At 39.6% G+C, this 18,709-nt stretch overlaps 1 protein-coding gene across 1 annotated transcript in view; it reads right to left on the bottom strand.

Moving 5' to 3' along the window:
* UTP20 (UTP20 small subunit processome component) overlaps positions 1-18,709 on the bottom strand; it is a 94,599-nt gene that overhangs the window by 10,220 nt on the left and 65,670 nt on the right. Inside the window, exons 39-51 of the mRNA XM_082850109.1 lie at positions 16,925-17,064; positions 16,587-16,669; positions 13,444-13,733; positions 12,085-12,224; positions 11,715-11,871; positions 8,412-8,510; positions 7,536-7,703; positions 6,058-6,224; positions 5,219-5,360; positions 4,302-4,418; positions 2,871-3,041; positions 2,505-2,636; positions 1,913-2,023 (exon numbers count right to left, since the gene is read on the bottom strand). Coding sequence (XP_082706235.1) covers positions 1,913-2,023; positions 2,505-2,636; positions 2,871-3,041; positions 4,302-4,418; positions 5,219-5,360; positions 6,058-6,224; positions 7,536-7,703; positions 8,412-8,510; positions 11,715-11,871; positions 12,085-12,224; positions 13,444-13,733; positions 16,587-16,669; positions 16,925-17,064 — 1,917 coding nt within the window. The remainder of the gene's footprint in view (positions 1-1,912; positions 2,024-2,504; positions 2,637-2,870; positions 3,042-4,301; positions 4,419-5,218; positions 5,361-6,057; positions 6,225-7,535; positions 7,704-8,411; positions 8,511-11,714; positions 11,872-12,084; positions 12,225-13,443; positions 13,734-16,586; positions 16,670-16,924; positions 17,065-18,709) is intronic.

Below are 18,709 nucleotides of genomic sequence, written 5' to 3'. Positions count from 1 at the left end.
TACTACTAACTTTTTTTTTTTTTTTTGCGGTACGTGGGCCTCTCACTGTTGTGGCCTCTCCCGTTGCGGAGCAACAGGCTTGGGATGCACAGGCTCAGCGGCCATGGCTCACGGGCGCAACTGCTCCGCGGCATGTGGGATCTTCCCCGACAGGGGCACGAACCCGTGTCCCCTGAATTGGCAGGCAGACTCTCAACCACTGCGCCACTAGGGAAGCCCAATACTACTAACTTTTGCATTTACTAACTACCTTCTTTGTGTTAAGCACTGGGTTAAGTGTTTCTTGGTTGGTTTTCATTACTTCCTTAGGAAGTAAGTAATATGATCCCATTTTGCAGATGAAGAGAATGGAGCTGGCACAGAAGGTAAGCAACTTGCTCGGGTGACACTGCCAGAATCCCATGCCTAGCCTATCTGCATCCACAGGCTCTGCTTGCAAACTGCTGTATTATTCAGCTTCCTTTATTAATAAACTGTGAGAACTAAGCACATCATTTAACTTGCCAAGGCCTGTTTTTCCCCAAACATAAAACGGTGGTACTGTTTCTTTTGAAGGATAGTCACAAACAGAAGTCATGTATGTAAAGTGCTGGGCGTGCAGCTAGTACTTAATAATAGCAGCTGACCCTCCTTCTTTCTAAATGAGTTAACTTTTTTTTTTTTTTTTTTTTTTTTTGCGGTACGCTGGTCTCTCACTGTTGTGGTCTCTCCCGTTGCGAAGCACAGGCTCCAGACGCACAGGCTCAGCGGCCATGGCTCACGGGCCCAGCCGCTCCGCGGCATGTGGGATCTTCCCGGACCGGGGCACGAACCTGTGTCCCCTGCATTGGCAGGCAGACGGTCAACCACTGCGCCACCAGGGAAGCCCCATGAGTTAACTTTTTCTAAAGATGGCCTCCGCAGCCCAAGCCCTCCTTTAACTCCGAGTTCATATTTCCAATTCAGACCCTTCCATTTCCCGGGTTGATATGCACTCATAAGATCAGGACAAATGTATGAACACGAATCTGCTAGTGTCACTCCTCTGTCTACTGATTTCACTGGCCCTTTGTTATTCTTAGAACAAAGCCCTAAATCTTCAACAAGACCACAAGGCCTTGCCTGATCTGGCCCCCTCCCCTGTCATTCACCTTCAACAAGCTAAGCTCTTACCCACTTCAAGCCTTATCTTCCTTAGCCTGCAAGGCTAAGCCTTATTCTTCCTCCAAACTTTGCTTATATGCCAATCCTCAGGAAAGCTTTCCCCCACTATCACATTAGGGTAGTCCTCCACCATGTCATATGCTCTTATCATATGCTCTTCCATACTTTGTCAATTTTAAGAAGCACAGTTTTCCACATTTTAACATATCTGAAATTGGGATGTCTTACAATTGATGCCATCTTATCACTGTCATAGTTTTTTTCCCTTCCTTTGAGGTATGTAAGTAATGGTGTGTCTTGTAAGTGATGAAATACAACACTACTTTCTTCCTCCTGGCACTCAGGATGTCTGTAATTTAATAACTACCTGTGGGATTTCTGCTTTGCGCATCTCTGCTATAGGACAGACAGGGACTATAAAACTTTTGTTAACCACTCTTCCAGCAATACCAGGTACACAGTGATACACATTAAGTGGTCAATGACTGGACCACTGGATGGAAATCTTTGCTGCAGGTTATCATGCTGCAGAAGGAAAATGTGTTTCTTCATCCATCTGAAACATGCCACATGTGGGCTATACTCAAAATGCTCTTTATACTGAAAAATGGCCTTACACTTGGTATGTGAATGGGCTCCTGAGTCTTAGAATAAAGCAACAGTATGACACAAAGTCTTCAGAATTCAGTGTTGACATCTCTCTACCTAAAAACCGAACAGAGAAGGCAGGGCCCAGCCCTTGCCATGGGAATAAGCTCTCTCTACAAACCTGTCTGCACTGGACTCTGACAGGTTCGTTTTGTGCAGAAATCGCCAGCTTGGACACTTTGCGCATGACGTCATTGATTTCTGGAACCAACAACTTTCTTGATAAAATGGCCTGAAATACAAAAGGAAAAGACATACTTATTTCATGTTTTACTGCAGATGGCCTGTTGTTTACTAAGCTGACCTGATGTTAAAAGCAGTCACAGGCAGTTTTCAAACATAATGAAAGTACCTCCACAAGAAAAAGAACATAAACTTAAAAAATGGTTAAAATGGTCAATTTTATGATACATACAAGGAGACTACATGCATTTGTACAGAATTCCCTGGCAGTTTAATATAGAGCTCATGTTTAAACATTTTAATAAGCATTTTAATAAGCAGATATGTTAGCAAACATTTTAATAAGCAGATATGTTAGCAAACATTTTAATAAGCAGATATGTTAGCTTATAAGTAATCAACCAAATCATAATAATCTTTATAATTTCAGAACTATCTACAGCTAGTCAGAACACTATGTTCCATGTTATTCTAAATATGTGGCATGGGGCTCGCTCACTGCACAATCCGACATTCTGGCGACACCATACCTTCAGAAGGCCAAATGCGGTGGCTTGTCTTGTAATATCATAAATGTCCTCCTCAGCATATGCTAGTAGAACTTGAAGCTGCTTTTCAGTTATCTGGTAAGACTTCACTTTCTTCACAAGTATGGTCACACACTGCAAGTTATAACACTGAGGTTAACAGCCAGGACATCCCACAAATCAGCATACGGTGGAATGATAAGGACTCAACACAACAGCAATGTTTTTTCACACAGGATACCAACACTCTGGCCTTAGCAAATTAATCTGGAAGAAATTTTGACCACGACCACAAAAGATGATGAGGAAAAGTAACTTTGATGTTAATCCTGGTCCTGGCTTTTCTAAGTGCAAGTGAAAACACCTCACCTTGAAACAATTTACCACCAGGTGGAAATTCTGGCCCCTGGCAGCCCCGAGTTTTGCATAGTCCTTCAGCAGAAGGAAAAGGTGCTTCATTAGCTGTTCCGCTTTTGTTTCTGTGGAAGGCAGGGGGAACCTCAAGACCCAGATCAGGCATTGTAAAGCGCCTGTGATCACCTGAAAAACAGACAAAGCCAAGCAAGTGATGAAGTGACCGAACTCAACAATCCAGCACCTAAGGCTGTGTAGACACTGAGCGACCGAGTTGAAGGAACGAAGCGCTCTGCCAGGCCACTCAGGGAGAACTGTGCTAAAAGTGTAAGGAAATAGGGACGTTGCCTCTTCCCTGTTGTAGAACTTACTGCTTCTCCATAGCAAGTGAAGGTACATCCCAAGCAAGTGAGAAAAGGTGCTCATATTCTTAACCTATTATGGGTAAATGATTAGATGGGCTGACTAATTTTAGCATTTTTTTCCCTGAAAAACACATTATAAATGCCTTTCCAATTTTCTAGAATGGTACTTCAATTTAATCCATTCTTATTAAGCTTGTATTATGTACACAAGGCACTCTACAGAGTGTTAGAAATACAATGATAAAAAGGATGCCTTTCCGCATTTAAGGAGCAGATAGCTGAAATTAAGCACGGGAACTCTGACCTATAATTTAATATAGTTAAGTGCAGTGCCAAAGGTATGAAAAAATGTGTTGGGACCAAGTGACTACAAAAGAATCCCTGAACCTCCAGGCCAAACCTTCTAGATTACCTAGACCAGCTGGTTCACCTCTACCTAATACACCCCTACACCCTGGTTGCTGGGATGGCCTTATTGGGCTGGATTAGACGAAGATAAAGCAAAGAGCTCAGGAGTCAAAAAGACCAGGGCTTAAAACCCAGCTCTGCAGCTTATTACCGGTTTGACCACAGAGGTGTTAAATACTTAACCTCTTGGCACCTTTCCTGTAAAACAGGCAATCTGAGAAAGTGGGAAAGGTGTGGGCTTCGGAGTCCGACAGACTGAGGCTTACATCCTAGATCTGTGATATGGGGCAAGTCACTTAGCCTAAGGCCTGGATTTCTCATCTATGAAAGAGACACATTAATAATATATGCTTCATGGGTTGTTATGAGGATTCACAGCAGCGAGCAGTAGCAACAAGGATGATGATGATGAGATGATGATTACTGCCATGGGGATAGCACCACTCACCCTCATGAAGTCGTCTTGAGGATCAAACGAAGGGCTTTTACAACTGTTAAGCGCTACCTATTATTATTAAATTGCTGTTAAGGGAGCAATTTAATACAGAGAACAGAGGTGGTTCGTGATGTTGTAAATCTCTTTAAAAACTCAACCATCTTGTGAAGCATGAGCCTAGAAACAAGTTCTAGGTATACTGCACAACACAGCTCCCGTGAAGGAACAGGCGCTCACCTTCACGTCCATGGAACCCAGGCAGTCTATGAGGAGAGACATAAAAGGATCCAACATTTCCAGAACATGTTCACTTGAAGACTTGATCTTGGAAGTCTTCAGACTAAGATGCAACAGCTAGAAGATTTAAAAAGATACTTCACATCAGTTGCCCCTAAGACCAAATGAGTGAGGTAAAGGTGAAATGATTTTAAGAGACCAATGTGAAATGTTAAGATGCTTCTATTTGAAATTACAAAAAGTGTGAAGAAAGGGGAACCACCTGGGAGAGTCTCAGTATGTGAAGAAGGTGGGAGCTCACTGTGCAGCTGAGATTCGAAGTTCATTTACCAAATGGTTATTCCTCAGCGTCTGCTTTGATTCCAGGTACTGGCTTGGCGTGAAGGACATGGCAGTAACCAAGATCAGCAGGGTCACTGCCCTCGTGGATCTTAGCCACGATGACAGACTCTAGGGGACAATTCACTAGAAATGCAGGGTGCTTTGAGAGTTCTGGGGGGACCTGGGCAGAGGGAGGAGTAGATGGTGAGGTTCTGGGGTGGGAAAAGTGTGGTGACTTTAGAGAACTGAAGGGAAGCCACGTGTACAGGATGAGGCTATGCCCTTGTGGCCCAAATGAAGGACAGGGCTCTCTCCTGGGAAAAAAGGGAGCCAATGAAGGATTAAAAAAATATATACAATAAAACGATCAAATTTGTGTTTTCAAAAAATTTAGAGTAGTTCAGAGGTGCACACTCATGGGCAAAGCAACAGTGAAAGCACTGTAAATATCAGGTCAGAATCATTAATTCTGAGAAAGTTATATCATCAAAGTACCAGCATTTCCAGTGGAAATAAGCAGAACTGGAAATTCAGTAGACGATTAAAAGGCACAGACTCACTGTGTGCAGCAAGTCTCACTTTAGGTTAATTCTTACCCGAAGTCCAGACTCAATAAATATGTGCATGTTGGTTTTCTTGCTCACAACAGCTTTCTGCCCGCCTCGAACTGGAGTTGGGGGGAGCAGAAGACAACTCTGGGGCGGCAGACGTGGATCTGGTGCAGGGGCTGCTGGATTTCTGTCAATCAAGTGGAATGAAAACTAGTAGAAAGCACACTGTATGCTGCATCCCTGGAAGCTACTATGGCCCCTTCTGGTGAGGTGAGTCCAGTACCAAATAATGTGCTCTCTGCTGTGGGTTTTTTTCCCCCTTAACCACCAGACACCGAAGAGATGATTAGGTTGTTGATCAAAGTTTCTAGAATCCCAGAAACTGAGGTCAGAGGGATGAACACACATTTAAATGAAGATGAACAGCAAGGGGACACTCCCTTCCTTTGATTTCTGAAAACAAATGCCAAGGAGTCTCTTTCAGACTACAGAGCAAAATTCAAAGGAAGTTTACAAATGAGGTATTTAAAATCTTTGGAGGTCTAAATCTCTGATCAGAACAAGAAGTATATATTTTAAGACTATCCCAACTTTGATTCAATAAATATCTAAAACAAAAGTGGTATTAAGTAAGTGTCAAAATAATTGGTTGCCTTCACAGCTACCGCATTCAGCAGAAACAATCTTGTGTTGACATGTATTACCTGGAAGGACCTCAGCCCAAACACCACAAAGTAGTACCATCTTACAACTGAGATAAACATACCTTTTTTTCCCTACTAAAGCAAATTATTAAATGAACCCACTTAAGAGTAACTGAGTAATGAATGGCTTATTAGAAGTATGAACCTAAAGGATAGTTGTTTTTTTTTTTTCAAACTTACTTTTCCTTCTCTGTTAACAGGGGTAGATTTTCGCTGACCAAACCGTAACTAAGCAACAGAATGGATTCTGCCGTCATTTCCTGGTTTACAAGTAATCCTGCTATGATTCGACGTAAGGTTTCATGAACTTTCCGGGCCAGTTTTAAACTCGTGGTATTTTGCAAGATCTAAAGGCAGACATAAATGCACGCTGAGGTAACACAGAACTGCAGTTTGATTTGTTATAATAGTAGTTTTCTTTCATATATTTACTTTTTAAAATATGCTTTTTGCTAATTAAAAAAGAAACACATTCTTAATAAAATTTCAAACATAGATATAAAGTCAAATATACCCATGACCTCAGCCCCAGAGATAACCACTGCCAGCTGTGTATGCCGCTGGATTTCTTGTGCCTCCATGGCACTCTCTTTGTTGATGAGGTCTGGGCACAGGGCTGGAGATAGGATGTGACGCTTGGAAAATGTCAGCCTTCCAAGTGCATTAAATGGGGTGGTTTATAGGCAAGCACATACACATAACACAACATGAACAAAACGCAGTCACTACTCACAGGAAACCATGCTAAGGAAGTGGTGTGACGGCCAGGCCTCAGGGTTGTACATTGGTTATTGGGCCAAATCAGAGGAACTTAATGGGACCCCAGCACCATCAACCCCAGTACAACCCTCAGCATGTCATAGCTATTCCCCTGCACAGGACATGGATTAGTAACTTTGATTATCTTGGAGGGACTTGATAATTTACATGGAAAATAAGTGTGCTTTGTCAACTCTTTTTCATCCTCAAAACATATCTAACATTCTTAGATCAGGCTCAGATAAGCTAAATGCATTCTAGGAACAATTAGGGAGTTAATCTAGCACCAAACATGTGGAATTAGCACAGAGAACACTATGAAGGTAGGTAAATGACAGTCCCTGCCCAATAGGAAAGGCAGAATGAAAATGGTGGAAAGAATGTGAGATTTGGATCAGAAAGATCTGGAATTAAATCCTGACTTTTCTCCTTAGCCATGTTCCTTTCTATCTTTCTAAGCCTGAATTTTCTCATCTGTAAGACGGAGGTACTGTCAATCTCAGGGGACGGTTGTGCAGATTAGAAGAGATAATGAAGCACAGTGCTAAGAACATGGGTATCTGTTCAATAAATGCCAATTCTCTTCCTCCTGGCAATCTGGGAGCAGCAGTCTGACTCCAAAGGCTATGTTCTTAGCTGCTGACGGGACCCAGCTCAATAATTCACCTGTAGTTCAATTCTTGTCGCCTTTCCTTTTGCATCTCATGGTTTATATCAGGGACTCTGATTCTTGGATCAGAATCCAAGAATCAGAATCAGCAGAACCAGAATCCACTGAGCTGCCAGCCACATGGTACTGGTGCCCTTAGCACCAAAGCAAATCACGATGCTCAAGGCTCTTTTCAAGAACTCATGATACTGTAAGGTGGGGATCCCCTTTAGTACATTCAAGTCCTTACCTCTTTTAGTGGAAGGATAAGTTTTGTAACCTGATCTTTTCCTACAAACTTGCCCAAGATTTCATAAGACTCATAACTCTTGCTTCTTCGTGCCTCCATGACCTTGGAGAGGATCTGCTTTACTTCCTTTTCTTCAGCAATGGCACCAAACAACTCATGGTTAAAAATCTTTAAAAGAAAAAAAGCCAAATGGCAATTATGTGCACTTAGCAACTTACGCCAACATAAGCAGTCTCTGAAAATGCATGGTATGTCCAAGTCAAGGATTAAAATTAGACAATAGGCATTTCTATTAGATTTCACTTTTTTCAATGTAGTTTAGGGACCAATTACTAAAAAACAAATACAGAAACACTTCAAGGTTTACACCAATGGAAAACAAAAGAAAAATACCAGGTAGATTTACATATATAATTGTATAATATATAAACAGGCACTTCTTTGATATTATCAAAGAGTAGCTTAATTTCTCTTTAAGAAATTCTCATATTTGTAACTTGATTATCAAAATAACGCATTTAATTAAAAATGTAGCGTCTACATTTTTAATGAATAAACAAACGATTGTGTGTCAAACTTAATGTCTTTCTAAACCTACCCCCCAAATTATCACTATTCTAAATAAAGCTCTAATGAATATACTTTTGTACAAACTCCAGACCACACCTCTGATTTTACCAGCTTGAGACCTACTAGCAACAGCAGAGTGCCCATCTCACATCACTTAAGTCTCAACTTTTTAAACCTCTGTTAGCCTAAGAGATGAGACAGTACATTATTTTCATATTTATAGGCTATTATTTCTTATTTTGTGAACTGATTTGTGTTCTTTGACCTCTTAAAAAAAAATTTAGAATTCCTTTCTCTAAATCTTACCTCAATCATTATATCCAAACAAGAGTCCAAATTCCCAACTTGCAGCTTGTTGGTGAGGCCTTGCAGCAACATGTAAACAGTGAAAGTTAGCACATGGACCTAAAACGAAATGTATAATAAGAATATGGATGGCCAAGAACACCACAGTAGAAAAAACAAGATTTAGAAGTACGGCAGGTGCGCACTCAGATTATATATCTGTAATTATTGCAGGGAGAAGCTTTGACAAATGACACATACTTATATCACTGCCTAAAATCCTTTAACCAGATGGTCCCTTTGCAGAAAAGATGCTCAGAAACACATCACCATGCTTAGGTTCTATTATTGTGACTAAATCAGGCCAATGATTTATAAAGAAGAGCACAAGTCTTGAACTTTTAAAAACCAACCTGTGAATTACGGAGCCTGCCAACGTTGAATGCAGTCAAACCCGGTACAAAAAGTGTTATGAAGGAAACAAGTTTTTGCCCTTCACAGTGATCACAGCTAACATTCCTTAGAGCTTACTATGGGCTAGGCACTGTATTAATACCCCACATGTACTGAATCATTTAATCCTCATCCACTCTATCTATGGCATAGATGCTACATTATCAGCATTTTCAGATGAAGAAGCTGAGGCACAAAAAGGTCAATCAAACTTGCCCAAGGTTACATGAATAGGAAATGGTGGAGTCAGGATTTGAAACGAGATGATGCCAGAGTATTCAGAGTCCACAAAAGGGTGTATTCTGTATACTGCTTCCGGTGCTGTAAATTATCAAGGTAAACATCAGATAATGATCATACACTAAGAAAATACACCTGGCTGTCAATATACAGATTGGATTTTAAAGGCATAATTTCATATGTACCTCCTTATGATCTTTAAATACTTTTACATATACAAAACATTTGCTGAGGACTTTATATAATTTTTAAAAATCCTTTGGGGGGGGGTGAAGAATGAAACTCGAAGAGTACAATTTTGGTTCTGTCTACATGATTAATACTAATACCCAAACTGCTGTTCTCTCATCCTTATTTTACTTACTTTAACGAATAATGAGACAGACTGGAAGAACAGGTGGTTAAAGAAAAATGGGCTACTTGTTTAAATACCTCAGGCGCTCAATTAAATGTGTGAATGAATCCTCAAAGACAGCTGTACTGTATTCATCCTGGTATGCTCAGTGCCCAAGAGCACCTCACACAAAGTAGCCAAGAATTACAGGCTGGTTGAAAGAATAAACATGGACACTGACAGGGGCTCCGGTTCCAGGTGATGGAGAAAGCACACTCTATCCTGTCTCTCCCACTGAGCGCAGCTATAAGCCCCAGACAGGATGCACAGAGCTGCACCTGGGGAAGAACACCAGAGTGCGAGTACCACCAAACTCCCAGTGTGTTTACCCCCGTTTTCAAGACACTTATAGACGTGGGGACTGCAGCAGCCACAACTCTGCTGGGAGACCTTCCTTTCCCATTGGGACTGCAGTTCTGAGAGGATGGGCCAACTAGCTGCTTTTCTCCTTCTCTGTCTTGCCACCACTTAGCCTCTGTGTGGGTACAGCTGTGGGAAGTACATGGCAAAGTGGGAGAAATAAAGCCCCAGCTTTCCAGCTGGAGGTGTGAAATAAGTGGAAAAATAATATGTTAGCAAAGAATCAGAAGATATTAGGGACTAAATGGAAACTTTACAACTGAAAAAAACCAAACAGACCAATAATTGAAATAAGAAAATTTACTAGATGGGTTCAATAGCAGGATGGAGATTAAAGAGGAAGGGGTCAGTGAACTTGAAGATGAATCAATAGAAATTATGCTATCTAAACAGAAAGGAAGGAGACTGAAAAAGAAAATAAAAATGGAGCCTCAGGGATGGATGGGACCCCCCCAAAAAAGTCGAACAGGAGTCCCAGGAGAGGAGAAAGAGTGCAGTGCAGAAAAAGTATTTGAGGAAATCATGGCTGAAAACTCCCCAATGTGCTTGAGAAGCTCAACAAACCTCAAACAGGGTAAACCCAAAGAAATCCACATTCATAATCTAACTGCTGAAAAATAAAGACAAAGTCTTTAAAGCTGCCAGAGAAAAATAATGCATTACTTAGAGGGGAAGAATAATTTAATTATTCATCAGAAAGGCCAGAGGAAGTCGCATGACAATTTTACAGTGCTGAAAGAAAAGAAATAACTGTCAGTGCAAAAGTATATATCCAGTGACAACATCCTTCAGGAATGAAGATGAAACAAAGACATTCACAGGGGGAGGAAAACGAAGAGCATCCGTTGCCACCACACTTGCTCTATGAGCTTGCCTAGACCAAAGGGAAATGACACCAGGAAGAAATGTGGAAATTCAGAAATGAAGGAAGAGCAGTAGAAATGATAAATATCTGGGCATATTTGAGGATTAAAAGCAAAACTCTAACACCGCTTGATAAGTTTTCAACATATAAGTTTTCAGCAAAGTAATACATAAACAACTTTTAAACAAAGGAAGGGTGAAGGGATCTATAGGGTAATAAGGTTTTTACATTCCACTTGAAGTGGTAAAATACTGATTCTAAATAGATTATTAAAAATTAAGTATGGATATGGTAACCTGGAGCAACCACTAAAACACTATACAAAGAGAGACAGTGACAATGAATACTGATATTTTTAGTGTGTTACTTATAACCTATAGAATAGGAACCTACCTATGAACAAATTAGGACTTGGAAGGTCAAGCTAACTACCAGAAGTCTTGGCTGGGTACTTGAGAAAAACAAGTTGCAGTGTTCCTCAAACTTTAGATCACTCAGGGATCTCATTAAGATGCAGATTCTGTAGGTCAGGTGCTGCTGATGCCACCTGTCCGGGGCCCACACTTGGAGTAGCAAGACCGCCAGGTAACTACTCAAAGAGCTTTGTATTCCACCTGGTGTTCTTATTAATTTTATGACATGTCATACATTTCAACTCAAACAAATGTCTATGTTCTTTATTGTTCACATGTGTGGCTATACGTTCAATATACATTCAGTAAGAATTTTATTAAGAACTCAGAGAATACAAAACTTGATATCAAGTGATTTGAGAGAAAAACACAGGTTATGAAATGCAGGTCTATAAGGATCTTTTAAGAAATTAAATATAAGGGCTTCTTAAAAAACAGATTTTTTAAAATACTGATTAAAAATTTTAAAATATGCTTGCTTGTTCTCTCAGTAGATCAACTTTACAAAAGATAGACCCAAAGTATCATGACTTAGTGTTTAAAGTGCAACTATTTGAACCCCAACCCAATTTGAATATAAAGTACATGATGCAATTTACCTGATAGCCACGCACAAGGGTAGTCTGTAATTCTTTTAAAATATATTGTAGGTAATGCACACCCAGATCCTCTATTATTTTTGCCAGAGTGCTGCGAGCAATGTCTCTGATTTCCTGTGCTCTGTTCTTGAGGAGGGCACACACTTTCAGCAAAATACTAGAACGTGAGAAATTAATTGACTAATTAAATTAACAGAACCAAATAAAAGTATAAATATCCTTTAGTTTCTGAATCACTCATAACCCAAATTATGCCAATTAGGATTCTAAATTACAGCAAATTGTGCCAGTACTTCTCTTCCTGACAAAAGAGAAGAGAGAACCAATTTTTGAGTTTCACTGAACTTTTCTGATTTGTCACACAACATACCTAGGCAGATTAGCTTCCATAACTTCCTGTGGAAGGGACTGCATTAGTTTAACCATGGCAAAAGCTAAAGGAACTCGAACTACTTCCTCATCATTCACAACCTTTGATTTTATGAGTTTGTGTTCTTCTTCTCTTTTAGTCTGGAAGAAAAATTTAGGTTAAACTAAAACAAAAGTAAATGGATTAGGGACCTACCAACACTACAACCTTGTAGTTGAAAGATAAGCTCTTTTGATATATCTTATATCCATTTCTAAGTTTAACGTCTTAAAAAACAAACTCAATTATGCAATTTGATAACCCTCCAAAAATTATAAAACTAATATGAATAAGAATATTCTTTCCAAAGGAGCAACCAACCAATCAATCAATAAATAAAACCAAGTATTCACTGGTGTGGGGTTAAGACTGTTGTGTAATATTTAAAAAGTCACGTAAAATTTGTGTTAATTGGGACTTTCCGGTGTTTAAGTGACATCGTTGGTACATAAAAAATATGGTGCCTCAAATAAACTTTATTTACAAATATACAAAATGATGAAGTCGGTATTTTACATCAGGGGTTGGAAAACTTTCTGTAAAGGGTCAGATAGTAAGTCATTTTGACTTTATGGCCGCTATGGAAGCTACACAATTTTGCTATTGTAAGGCAAAAGCAGAATTAGACAACATGTAAATGAATGGGGTGTAACTGTGTTCCAAAAAAACTTTATTTACAAAAACAGGCTGCAAGCTAGATTCAGCCCATGGGCCACAGTTTGCCAGCTCAAGTTTTACACTGAGAAGGAAAGGCTCTGGCTTCATGAGAATGCACTCCTAAAATGTTACCCCTATTAAACAAGAAAAAGATGTACTTTTGTTTTCTTCCTTTTTTTTTTTTAATTTTTTGGTCACACTGTGTGGCATGCGGGAATCTTAGTTCCCCGACCAGGGATCGAACCCACGCCCCCTGCACTGGAAGCATGGAGTCTTAACCACTGGAATGCCAGGGAAGTACTGAAAAAGATGTATTTTTGAATAGCAGAGAAGTGGCCAAGAAGTAGAAAAGGGAAACATACTCTAATTTTTAATAACCTTTTTTGGAAATGGGAGTCATCTTAATATCTACTTTGGAGATAGAAAAGCATATATCTACCAGTATCAGAATCATAATGAAGAAGAAACATTACTACCTTAGCTGTACGAGATGAACCTGAAGATGATGAGATAAGAGAAGGGAGGTGAACTGTGAAATGTAGAGATAAAAGAAAATCCAAAAGCTGATGTCAATCCACATAGTTAGGAGCCTCAGTCTGACAGGGCCCCACGGACACCCCACAGGGTCACACAGACCTGCTGGGCCCCAAACAGAATGATTACCGTAGATGCCAGACATTTATGGAGCCTGGGTAGGATGTCCCCAGTTATGGTTCCTTGGATATTTTTAATTGTTTTCTCCAATTCTTCCTTATTCCAAGGAAGGAAAGAGATGGACTTTGTGATACACTCGGATTCCTTAGCTGCTGTCCCTTCGCAATCATCTGGGTCAGGGTTTTCTAGCTCTTCATTCTTGTCTGACAAAGTCTTACATCCATCTTCCTTCTCAGCGTCATCCATATGCTCTAATTCCATGGCTTCATGCTCTGGCAACTCAATCTCTTCTATGGTGTCTATGTTTAGTAAACAACAAAAATCACCTTAAATTAAATAAGGAAACAACACAGTTGTGTTAAGTAGTCTTTTCTACTAACATCTAATAAAAAATATCGCTGACTATAAGGGCAAGATAAGGGCTGAGGAAACAGCAGTAAATGAGAGTGTTACGGTCCTTCATTTTCTTACAGTTAGCCTAATGAGGAATAGAGACAAGTAAACTGATAAGTATAAAAAAAAAAGTGTGGAATAGTAAGCAAGTCCAGGGTACCTTGGGATCACATGGAGAGGCCGGGGGGAGGAGGGCTCTTAACCAAAAGAAAGCTTCCAAAGTACTGTGGTTGGAGGTTTCCAAAAGCAAAAACCTACATTCATGAACATGAAAATCCTAATGGCAGCCAACAAGTCTCATGCAGAAACGTACCTTATTATAGGATTCAATTTATTAAAGAAACCTGGGCAGTATCGTAGAGAAAAGTCCAGACTTGGCTCTGCTAACAAGCCATGTGACTACAGTCAATTACCTTAACCCTCATGGGCTTTGGATTCTCACCAGTGAACTGTAGACGGCACCTACTTGCAAGGCTACTGTTAGGATTAAATGTGACAAAGCCTATACTGTGCCTAAAATATATTTCTGACACTTCACTGACTTTCAAAAAAATGATAGCTATTAGTCTTCATTTTTTTTTACTGGCTGTGTAGCTTTGGGAAAGTTACTTTACTCTTGAATCTCAATTTCTCGTATCAAAAAAATGCAGTAACTAACACCTAAGGTTCTTGTAAGGTTCTTAGGAGGACAAATGAGATAATGGCTATAAAAGCACATTTCACAGTAGATGCTCACTAACTGTTTCAAACTCCATTCACACCTAAGAAGAAAACAGTGAAGTGAATTAATATTTTAATTTTTTAATGTTTCTGTTTATGCAAAATTTCAAAATGCAGATGCAATTGACTGAAGATAAACTAAGGGGCTTTAGTACATTAATTATTTAAAACACAAATGGTTTCTACAAATTCAAAACAGTTCTTCTCTTCATCAGTGTGGCTCTTGAGTGATTTGATAATGAATCAAAGAATTAGAAAATTTTGAGTACGAACACTGCAGTAATGCAAACTAAGGGCCAAGATATTTCAATGTCTTTAGCCAAAACAATTAGAATAAATACCTTGGCCTACTTAAGTGTTTATTCTTTTCCTTATTTTCCTGTGATGGCTAAATCCTTTAGAGTCTGGTGTTCAATATAAGCAGTAGTAGTAGGTATCTTTACCTCATTCTGGTTTTAAAGCAAAGGCTTTTAATGTTTTACCATTGAGTATGATGTTTCATTAGGCTTTTTTTTTTTTTTGGCCACGCCACACAGCATGCAAGATCTTAGTTCCCTGACCAGGGATGGAACTGGCGCCCCCTGCAGTGGAAGCGTGGAGTCTTAACCACTGGACCACCCGGGAAGTCCTATCATTTATTTGGTTGGTTGGTTATCTATCTATCTATCTATCTATCTATCTATCTATCTATCTATCTATCTATCTATCTATCTAGGGCTGCATCAGGTCTTAGTTGTGGCACGCGGGATCTTTAGTTGCGGCGTGCAGGCTTCTCTCTAGTTGTGGTGTGCAGGTTTTTTCCTCTCTCAAGTTGTGGCGTGGACTTCTCTCTAGTGTGGTGCACGGGTTTTTTCTCTCCCTAGTTGTGACGTGGGCTCCAGAGCGCGTGGGCTCTGCAGTTTGTGGCACACAGGCTCTCTTGTTGAGGCACACAAGCTCAGTAGGTGTGGCATGTCGGCTTAGTTGCCCCGTGGCATGTGAGATCCTAGTTCCCCAACCAGGGATCAAACCTGCGCAACCTGCATTGGAAGGTGGATTCTTTACCACTGGACCACCAGGGAAGTCCCCCATCATTAGGTTTTTAAAACACATCTTTTAACAGGTTAAGGAAATTTCTATCTATTCCTTGTTTGATAATTGCTTTTATTATGAATGGATATTGAATTTAATCAAATGTTCCTCCTGTGTCTATATAGATGATCACATTTTTTTGTTTGCTAATGTGTTAAGTTCCATTAACCAATCACCAACTTCATGAGTTAGTGGGGGCTTCCACTTTTTCAGTCACCTGAAATAGCTGATATAAGGTTGAAATGATCTATTTCTTGAGTGTTTGTAAAACTTGCCTATAAAACAGTCTGGACCTGGTATTTTCATCAGAAGAAAATTTTTAACTACAGATTCAATTTCTTTAATCATTAGAGATCTATTCAGATTTTCTATTTCTTCTAAAGTCAGTTTTTGTATTTTATTTTTCTAAGAATTTGAACATTTCACCCAAGTATTCAAATTTATAAGTGCAAAGATCACAATGTTATTTTACCTTTTTCATTTAATTGTGATCTTTTAAAATTCCTAGTATTTATTATGCCTTCTATTGTCATTGGTCAATCTTGTCAGAGGTTTGCCAATTTATGATCTTTTCAAAGACTGATTTTTATTTTTGATGATCCTTTCTGTTTTATCTACTTTATATTTCATTAACTGTTGCTCTAAGTTTTAATTCTTAGACTTTCTTTGCATTCACTGCTTAACATTCTTTCTACACATCAAGGTGATAGAATTGAATTTCTGTGTGAATAATCTACAGGTCAGATTTTTTTCACCCATACAGTTTAGTCTGGACTTCTCTGCTGTTAAATAAGTTTTTTACAAAAATACTCAAACCATTCATTTTAACTTCCTCCTGACTCATTCACTGGTCACTGCTACAAGAGCAGAAAAAGGGAGTAAATTGAATTTTGCTATCTTTAATTCATGATCATGAAGTATCCAAGGATAGGAAGGAAATCTAGTTTAAGAAAGTTTAAAAAACTTACTCTCTTCCCTCTGAAGTTTCCTCATTTGTTCTTCCAGAGTTTTGTGGTCAAAGTGGAATGCTTCTAACACTATCACTAGCAAACTGTTAAAAAAATTTTCACAGAAATGTTCATTTGATTAATAATATCACTTGACTATTAAAAAGAGAGGAAAGTTAAAGACTTATAAACATTAAATTATTTTTACCAGTCTTAGGTATTTTTTCAGTTTAACAAGTCTTAGTATCACCTCATTGATACAAGGTAAAAGTAAACTGAGATTGTACAAAGGTTGTTTCAGAAAATAATCCAAACTTTACATTTTAACAACAAAACAAAAATAAGCAGTTTGACCATACCTGACACCCAACTTTTGATTGATCTGTCCCGCCTGTAAGACATGAATGAAATGTTTCAAGTAATATATATATGCCGACCAAGAGAGATGTTTGCAAATAGCTCCAATAACCTCTGTGGCAGCAATGGTTATATTTTCATGCTGTAAAACAAATCAAGAGCATCAGTAAGCATTTGCAAATAAAGTACACAGCTAACTTGGTGCATTAAAAAGCTTAGACAGTAGGTGATCAGCAATTATAGAAAGGAAAGAACGCCCAAATTATACTCCATTGTTTTCCCCGAGCTCTAGGAAAAGATGCTGTCAATGAAAGGAATGACATCTTCCTCCCATTAAAGGATATTAACACATTTTGTTTTCTATTCCACTCAGACCTCCCTGATTGGTTCAAGCCTACAGACTGAATGAAGTAAATTCCATGTGTAAAAGTTGACAAATGTCAGAATCAACTACAGGTTGCACCGCTGAGCATTCGTAAGTACGATGCAACGGAGATAGCTCTTTCAGACCACAACGGAGAACAGGAGCTGGATTTACCCTCACACCTTAAACCAGAAAAGTAGACAAAAATATATGAAACAGTTTTCAGACTTTGGACATCAAATAGTGCAGGACAGTGACTCCTGAGAGAAAGGAAACAAATGAAATGAGCCGTATAGTTACCCCAATTCATTGTGTGGGGATAACTGTCAGGTCACAGCACATGAGAAGAAACCCAAAAAGGGCCCCATGTCTCCCTGAGTTAAGGGGGCAGAGTTGAGGCTGTGGAGCTAGAGTCCTCAGGACAGAACCAGACAGAAGAGAGCTACACAGAGAAAAGCTGCCCAGAGAAAGAGCTCCTTAAGCTTCAGCTGAGAACTGATCAGTACACACGAGTAAGGAGGAGACAGGGAAAGAACCACCAAAAAGGAAAAGATGAAACACTCATCTAAGACCACACAGGGATGAGAATAGATCATGTTCCTATCAGCCAGAGTAAAAAAACCTCATGATACATGAAGCATTAGGTATTCAGGTACTCAGAAAGTTAGTGCCTCAGTGGTAGGTTCAAGTAAGCACCATACTAAAGGCTGCTTGTGCCTAACAGAGCTTAAAAGCGAGCCTCAAAAGGACCAGACAGGACTTCCCTCGTGGCACAGTGGTTAAGAATCCGCCTGCCAATGCAGGGGACATGGGTTCGAGTCCTGGTCTGGGAAGATCCCACATGCCGTGGAGCAACTAAGCCTGTGCACCACAACTACTGAGCCTGCACCCTAAGAGAGCCCGTGAGCCACAACTACTGAGCCCACGTGCCACAACTACTGAAGCCCACTTGCCTAGAGCCCATGCTCCACAACAGGAGAAGCCACCGTAATCATAAGCCAGTGCACCGCAACGAAGAGTAGCCCCTGCTCACCACAACTAGAGAAAGCCCGCGTGCAGCAACAAAGACCCAACACAGCCCAAAATAAATAAATAAATAAATATAAAAAAGAAAAAGGACCAGACTACTCACAAGTAGCCCAACTGCATCTGAAAAAAATTCTCAGGAACACTTAAATACAAAAACATCCAGCATCCAGCAAAGTCACATTCACAATGTCTGGCATCTGAAAGATAGCTACAAGGCATACAAAGAAGCAGAAAATAACTCTAATGAGAAGAAAAATCAACCCATCGAAATGGAAACAGAAATGACACAGATGATACAGACTTAATAGTAGACACAGATATTAAAACAACTGACATAATTATTGATATATTCCATTCGATCAAGAAGGGAAAGGAAAGCATGGGCATGTTAAGG

Source organism: Leucopleurus acutus (assembly GCF_964270905.1).
Source record: "Leucopleurus acutus genome assembly, chromosome: 11".
Taxonomy (NCBI): Eukaryota; Metazoa; Chordata; class Mammalia; order Artiodactyla; family Delphinidae; genus Leucopleurus; species Leucopleurus acutus.
This window is presented reverse-complemented; position numbering and strand designations above follow the sequence as displayed.